Raw genomic sequence first — 8,735 nt, 5'->3', positions numbered from 1 at the left:
CATGATGAGATTACCTTAACGCAGTGCAGCGCTCACATATTCATGCCGTTCACGCCGCAACAACCTTTGTTTGTTACAATCTACTATAATCCGCATTCCTTTGCTTGATCTTTGCTTCTTGTTTGCTTTTGTTCTTATCTTGGGTTTCACTTGACGTTATGTGAATCTGATCCTTTTGTTTGAGATTGAGAGCGGAACATGGCGTGGGTAAAGCTACATTAAACCTGAATGCGTGGACGGCCTCCTGCCACACCACTGAAGTTGTTCTCATCCCATTTGAATCAATCATATACGTTACAAGGCCATGTGCAATGTTTTGATGACAGAATGTCGATTTTCCGGCTGGTAGAAAAATGTTGCATTCAATACAATACTAAGCCCTTATATCAGAGGATAAACACATATTTTGTGGTTGTATAAACAAACACACTTAAACATTATACATTGTATGCAAGTGGTGCTCACTGCAGTGGCAAAGGGATAGAGCTGGTCTATGGACCTCTCTGGACATAGTTTAGCTGGGTTTGGGTTTTATATTGATAAGTCAGCCCCATTATGATTTAAATTATTATGATTTAAATTATTATTGGTTAGGTAAAGGGGTTATGGTTATGGTTAGGTATAGGTGTTAAGGATAGGGTTATGGTTAGGTATAGGTGTTAAGGATAGGGTTATGGTTAGGTAAAGGGGTTAGGGTTATGGTTATGGTTAGGTTTAGGTGTTAAGGATAGGGTTATGGTTAGGTAAAGGGGTTAGGGTTATGGTTATGGTTAGGTATAGGTGTTCAGGATAGGGTTTTGGTTATGGTTATGGTTTTGTGTTCAGGATAGGGTTTTGGTTAGGTAAAGGGGTTATGGTTATGGTTAGGTTAGGTGTTAAGGATAGGGTTATGGTTATGGTTAGGTTTAGGTGTTAAGGATAGGGTTATGGTTAGGTGTTCAGGATAGGGTTTTGGTTAGGTATAGGGGTTAAGGATAGGGTTATGGTTATGGTAAGGTTTAGGTATTAAGGATAAGGTATAGGGTATAGGGCCAAGGGTTATGGTTATGGTTAGGTAGAACCAACTGGGTTCAGGTATGGATCCTGCCACTTGCGGTTCTCCTTCCTAGTATTGTTCTACTAGGGACTACTTTCTCTCTCCAGAGCTACAGCTGGGGGTGGAACAACATCTTCTCGGTCCAGACGTCTGTGAGACTGATGGCCAAATGAGTCCAATCACAGCACAGCTTTATGGCAGTCCTGCTCTGTGGGACAATCACAATGGGCCAGAAGAGGCCAATGGGAATGAGACAGTGCTGCTATTAGCCAATGAGGCGAGAGGAGTCGCAGACAGCAACAGTTCAGGGGGTAAATACCTTTAAGATTTAACAAACGCATGGGCCCGAATACACGCACATGGTTATCTACGGCTACGGATCAATGGCTACGAATACTGTTGAAAATCAAGTGCTTAACTTTGTTAAGGGAAGGAGAGATTATGGCCACCTATCAGCTTGCAGGATCTAAATTAGTAATAAATAAAAGATTAAAGACATTTAAGCATAATATTTATTGGGTTAGATCCCACATGGAAGCCAAGTGAAGGCATGCAGGACAACGGGTCATTGTATAAGGCATGCATAGACAGGACCACAGTGTGTTTAACATGATGGCAGAGACACAGTGATGCATTGACCAAAAGCCAAACCCTGTCAACTATAAGTAGCCTGTGATTATAGACAACTGACAATTAATACCTTTGAGGGATAAACACTTGAGTGTTTTTATAAATAATTGCCAAAGCAAGCCTCAAGGTTAGGACTGCAAACCTAGATGAAATGTATTACACTTAAGACAAACGCATATCAATGATTTTTGTATCTACACCACTGGTGGCTTCTTTTGTGATACGAACAAATAAGTACAACTAAATAATATCACTGCTTTCAAAATGAACCAACAGACCTACGTAAATACGTTTTAGCATCCAGGCTGTCTGCTTTTATCACCATACCAGGAGCAGCAGACTAACCTCTGTTCTCTCTCTGTCCCCTGTCTCTCTCATCCGCCTGCATCACGGTAACGCCTGTGTCTCGCCCGCACCTCCCTCCTCTCTCTCTCTCGCTCTCTCTCTCTCTCTGTGTTTCTCAGACTTGTCATGTGACCATAAAGAGGAGGTTTCCAGTCCGGGCTCCGTCTCCCGATAGCTACCTTCCAACTCACGCACACTCCTGCTTTTCCTTCTCCCCCATCCCCAGATGCCTTTCTGTTCTCTCTCTCTCTCTCTCTCCCTCTCTCTCTCCTCTTTCCTTGTGCTCCGTCCTTCCCAATGTCTCTTTCCAGTTCAACGTGGAGAATAAGCACACCAGGCTCTGTGTGATGATGACAACACACAATGATGCCTTTGAAATGTGGGGAAATACACTCACAAGCATGGCAGATGCACACACTCATAAGCACACACAAACACACGCACACACGAGCACACACACATACACACACACACGCACGCACGCACACACACACGCACGCACGCACGCACGCACGCACGCACGCACGCACCCACGCACACACACACACATTTTCCCCCACCCACACACACACACCCACACACACACACACACACACACACACACACACACATTTTCACACAAAAGTATTCTCAAAATGATTCCTAAAGCTACTCCTACGGGATCTGATGAAATTGTGCTTGTTAAAGAAGTTGCTGTGAATAAAGTTCAATTATATTGAGATACATATTATGGATGTCTTAATAATAGATATTTGTTTCATTCTAGTTCATTTGCTAACTTAAATGACATTTACAGTTTTTGCCCGTTGCTTGAACACGTTTTGCAAAACTTGGCTCATTGTGTCAAAACTCAACACACAAGCAAATAAGACAACACTGGGAAATATACCATTCACATCTATGTCAAATTGAAACTCTGCTATCCAAACATGACAATCCTTTGTTAAAATGTCACTCCGATGACAAAATGATGCACACTTGTATCATATGAATACACTTTCAGATCAGTTAATTAAACAATATTTCACATAATGCGCACGGCTGAGCAGGAGCCTGTTACGTCCAAAGAGGCGTATGATTTTTAGATCTGGATAGGGCCGAGATGCGGTCTCTTTCACATCTCAAGCGAACCGCACTGGGGTTTGTTTGGAAGCGAGTCGAGACCACCTCTCCGGCTGGGTCTCGTCCGACTGTTTGGTCCACACCAGAGTTCGATGGTTTGTATTCACACCAGCCCTAACGGTCCCGCACCAGCGATTTTTTTGGTTTGGTTCGAACCAAACAAGGCAGGTGTGAATGCGTCCTAAAATTATCCCAGACAACGACAAACCTGGGCTGCTCTGGTCTGTCCTGTTCAGCTAGAAATGTGATCATTTGTTGGGTATTGTAGGGACCTATTTTTGCACACAATGAGATATTTCCCCCCACAATGAGATTTTTCAATTACCCAATATTTTTTGATGTGTTTTCCCAATGGTAAGCCTGAGATTTCATTTTTGAAATAAGTGCCTTGTATGTATGTATGAAATAGTGTGTAGTGTGCAGGAGCAAGTGTGTTGCAGAAAGGAGCAAGTGTGTTGCACAATTGCAACTAAAGTGCAAAGCAGCGCTTTGGTTTAAGGTATGGTTACATGTGTTTAACGTACAGTAACAAAAACTTCAAGTTGTGTTACTTTGGTTTAAGCATGTGTCTATAGTGTTCAAGCAATGGGCAAAAACATGTAAACATGTCAGACAAGGTGTGATGGGACTGGGTTATCTGGTGTGGTTAAAGCATAAGGTGGAATAATTACCAACCCTATTTGTCTTATGACTCATTTAGCACAGAAACATTTGAATAAAGAGTCACATTATCCTTCACTAACATACTGCCACTGTTACTCTGGGACAGACACACACACGCACGCACAAACGCACAAACGCACACACGCACGCATCAGAGTTTCCCCACCCAGGCTTTGTTAGTTGCGGACCCCTCTGCAAACAGCAGGGGGGTTCATTCAGACCGCCCCATAGCTGCACATCTGGCTGACCTCTCCTCTCCTCGGTGTCCCCTGGGCCCCTGCTGCAGTCTCCTCTGTGGCCCCTGGTCCCATGTCTCCTGCTGCACCTGTCTGGCCAACAGCAGTCCGAATGTCCCTCCCCTCCGCTCCACCACCAGGAGCTGGTACCTCCAGGTGGTGGAGTGGCCCCTTAGGGCCCGGCACGCGTCAACAAGCTTCTCAACTCTGAAACCATTGTCTCCTATTCACCCAAACATGTCACCTTTATGTTGACAATCCAAAAGCCTGCGTGTACTGATTGCGTCGATTATTGATGTTGATTTTCCCCCAGAATCTTTTCCATTTGATTTAGTCTCTTGGTTTCTCGTCTTGATGTACTACGTTGTTGTGGTTGTCTGTGTCTCCCACCCCCCCGCACCCCCCGGGTTGAGCACTTACTTAAGGAGGCGTAGAAACCCCCGGCCAGGGGATTTGACCTAGTGATTTAGTGGAGCTTTACTCAGATGAATTACCCCCCGCTTGCCAAAAGACCCTCCCACTCCGAGTGATAAAACCATCGTAACTCTGCTGGCTTCACTAAATACACCATACCAATATCATTTGTCTAAATCACTGGGTTGGGCCAATGCTGCCGATTAGACTTTAGTTTGAGTGCTCTCCAGCCACAAATCTTAACAACATTAATATATCACTGGTTATAGCACTTGAGAGGTTGGCATCAATGTGGGTCAATGTGCATTGATATTTAGCTGTATACACTTGCACGGCAATCTCCGAAAGTACTTTATACAACAATGTCTTATCAAAAGATACTAAGGTGCTTTTACTATTGTGGCGATAGTGTGCTCAGGCTAAATGCTCTCAGGCAGAATCGGCACAATTGAGTGATTTTTACAAATCCCAATGGTAACGAATTCAGTCAAATCATTAGATGACCGAATGACACTTAAATAAGCCTCTTTAAGTGGAAATGTAGATGATCCTCCTATTGCAACCCCTGGAAATCTTTTTATACATCATTCCATAACAAGCACGTGCGCACACACACATACACACACACACACAAACACGCACGCACACAAAACATGCACGCAGACACAAACATGCACACATACACACACACACACACACACACACACACACACACGCACGCACACACACACATGCACGCTCACACGCATGCACTCGCACGGACACACACAGATTAAGTAAAGTGGTCCTCCCACTACTTCAATTTGGTTCACTTAACTTCCCCTTCCGTGTGTGAGCGTTGGTTTTCCAAACACATCAACTATTGGATGCGCCCTTAGCTCCCACTGAAACTGTCCAACCCACCCACGTCACAACTCACCAGGAGACAACTCCAGCAGAATGGCCGTCCCACACTGGAAGGAGCTGAGGAAAACTCCTGTTTATTCACCAGGCTGTCTTGTTTATTTTAAGATGTCCCTGACTGCACTGCAGAACTTTTTCCTCTGCATTGGTCGGTCCATCATGCTCATGGTTTGACTCCAACTTGCTTTGCTTTAGCGTGTCAGTTTGATGTAATTGCCACATGGCCGTGGTTTGTTGATACAAACTGATTTGTCATTAGCCTGGTCTGGTCAAACATGCATACCCCACTGGATGTTATGTTTGGAGGTAAGGAAAGTATGCCACAAATCATAGATCAATCAATCAATCAATCAGTCTATGTACAGTATCTACCTATCTTTCTACATAATGTATCTATCTATCTACATCATATAATGTATTATCATTCGCCATAATTTATTACCACTTGGAGCAAAATTTAAAACCATTACAAGCAACATTACAAAAAGATTACAGTCCATCTACTATGCTGCTCCAATGTCTCTCTCTCTCTCTCTATATATATATATATATATATTAGAACAGTCTGTTCCCTGCAGTACCTTTAGTCTGTACTGATGAAGGACTTAGGAGCAGAAATTTCCTGTTCCTGTGGCCCAGACAGAGAGGGCCCCTGCTGGGGGCTGGGCCCCTGCTGGGGGCCGGGCCCCTGGCACTGCTCCACACATTCTTCACCGTCTACCTGCCATCGTACCTCCTGGACCAGCCACACACTGCACGGGGGATTCATGGAACAAATTGGGCACAACGAATAAACACAAATTATACGACACGCTTCGCAAAATCGTATTAATCTCATTTTTGCTCCACGGTTGGCAGCCTGAATGTGGACTTTGATATGATCATGACATTACCAGACAAAAGCAACAACAGATATGTTGGAAATGTGCAGTGATGTCATTTCGATAAAGACATGATTTATAACGGAATGCCTAAAAAAAAAAAGAGATTCCTCTAAAGGACGACTAGGAAAGTATCTGGAAGACAGCCGAGACGTAAGGGCTCAGGAACACTGGAGTTAAAGGCTTTCAACGTCATTCTGATAGCAGCACCACTGCTACACCTAACGCTTTGAATGTGTGTGTGTGTGTGTGTGTGTGTGTGTGTGTGTTTGCCTGTTTCTCTGTGTGTCTGTTTCTATACCTGTGTCTGTATGGCTGTGTATGTGTGTGTCTGTTTCTGAATGAAATGATGCATGATGAATGCATGTGTGTGTGTGTGTGTGTGTGTGTGTGTGTGTGTGTGTGTGTGTGTGTGTGTGTGTGTGTGTGTGTGTGTGCGTGCGCGTGCCTAGGAAAGCATTCCCAGCCGGACCCTTCTCTGCCTGAGGAAGAGGACGAGGACACCGCTCCGCAACAAGGCTGAGCGACCGGCGATGACATCATCGTCATCTTAACTCAACTTAACTCTTAAGGGCGGCCGTCTGCACTGGCAGTAGACCAGCCTCCAGTTACAATACAAGTGGTGCCATCATTATTATTGACATTCAGTTTGGCCAGTAGCCAGGAGACATTAAACAAGTTGACATTTAAACCTTTTTCTCTCTTTGTGATGGAGCTACTTCTTCATTGTGTGTTTCTTTGTTCAGGTTTCTTTCTTGTAGAATCATCCCCTATATAACAATTAGGCTATCGTTAGAGGTATAAATCAACGGGCCTTCCCATGCTGCAGGGTAGGAAACGGCCTCACTCTAGAACTGACTGACGGGAAACCAATACATGTTAACAACTAGAAAGCATTTAGTTGTGATTGTGATTTAGAGAATAAATGATGTAAAATGTGAGTTAGGGAGAAAGTGAATGTTTGAACACACAACACAGCATGTCCATCTTTTTTTTCCCTTGGCCTTTCTTGTACTCTTTTCTATTTAGAGAAACTATTTCCATAGCGATCACAGAATAAATCTATACACGCTTTTCTTTGTAAGTGTAAATCACAAATAAATAATTATATTGGTGCTGCATTTGTTTCTGCATTTCATTGCACGTTTAGGGGATGTATCCAGTGAATAACTCACACTGCAATGGGAATGTTTTTGGTAATTCAAACTCAAAGATAAACCCATTTATTTGTCATTTAACTACACAGGCAGAATCCGAGAGACAGGTTAAAAGACTGAGAAAACAGCAACCATTTCACATCAAATGGTATAATGTGTCCATGTATTCACTCCCTTACAGTATACTGCAGTAGAAACATCACATACTATGTGTTAAGCAGGTAGAATACAAAGGCGTGTACTCGGCTGCCCAAAAGCAGGAGAGGAAGTGGAAAACCTTTTGCTCACAATATTGTACTTGTTGAGAGAGTACAATGTTGAGCCACTTGTGTTTCACTTTTATGTTTGACTTTATTTTACTGTCCTGCTTGTATTTTACCTGTGAAATGTAAAGTATTTACTAAAAGTCTTTGTCTTATGCAGTACATTTTAAAGGGCAAGGTGGGTTTTTTGTTAAGTCAAGGTAAAACAGGATCTCCATGTGAGTAAACATGGTTTTATATCAAATAAAGGAGTGTTCTTTGGAGATTTTCCCTTTTCCTTGAGTACCCCCCACCCCCCCATCACTGACCTAAATACCCATCAACAGAGCACTATGTATTCCCTCAGCATAGCATGTAATCTGTGTTTCATGTGTATTCAGTTTCTAGAACCATCCTCACTGCGTCCCCAAGGAGTTAGATCTCTAGTGGGAATAGAAAAAATGTGAATGTGAGATCCGGAGTAGGTGTACCAGATTATTAAACGCCACTATGGAATGTTATTATACGTGTTTTTTAGAACGAGAACGAGAAGCAAGCTTTCACTCGGCGGACAGGTGTCATGTTGGAAAATCTCCTGCAGGTTGAGAATGACACATTAGTGGAGGACCGACACGTGACAGGCCGAGGGATTAGGGAGTCTCCGTTTGTAGCCCTTGCCATGCATAATATGAATCAAAAGTAGACCAAAATGTGGAAACAGTAACTCAGTTACTTAGTTGCCGTGTTCAAATAGTCCCGTGGGGGAGGAAATGTCCAAATTGCTGTAACCAAAACAGCCGTTGCTCTCATAAACACCCGTCCAGCCCCCGGGAATAATTTCAGCATGGAATAGCAAGCAAAGCTCATTTTCCTGCTCTCCCCGACATGGAAACTGCGAAAATGGATGACATGATCCCACAATGTGTTGGACTTTGAAAAGAGCCATTGTCTGCGTCAGTGGGTCGACCTTTTACCGGCTCACATCAAACCAGTCAGCCGTCTGGACATCTCCGGTGTTGGACTGCATGTTGTAGTTTGTATGCATGCTGTGGTAGTCAATCACAATCCATGGGTCAAATAAGTTATATTTGAGCGATGTGCAAGTC

At 43.5% G+C, this 8,735-nt stretch overlaps 1 protein-coding gene across 1 annotated transcript in view; it reads left to right on the top strand.

Annotated features, from left to right (window-relative positions):
• ppp1r1c (protein phosphatase 1, regulatory (inhibitor) subunit 1C) overlaps positions 1-7,286 on the top strand; it is a 13,582-nt gene extending 6,296 nt beyond the window's left edge. The window contains exons 5-6 of the mRNA XM_084470405.1: positions 1,144-1,347; positions 6,683-7,286. Of these exons, the coding sequence (XP_084326531.1) occupies positions 1,144-1,347; positions 6,683-6,753 (275 nt within the window). The 3' untranslated portion in view covers positions 6,754-7,286. The remainder of the gene's footprint in view (positions 1-1,143; positions 1,348-6,682) is intronic.
• Positions 7,287-8,735: the final 1,449 nt, after the last annotated feature.

This window comes from Micromesistius poutassou (assembly GCF_964030765.1).
Source record: "Micromesistius poutassou genome assembly, chromosome: 7".
NCBI lineage: Eukaryota > Metazoa > Chordata > Actinopteri > Gadiformes > Gadidae > Micromesistius > Micromesistius poutassou.
Note: the sequence above shows the minus strand (reverse complement) of the source record. Positions and strands in the feature narration are given on the sequence as shown.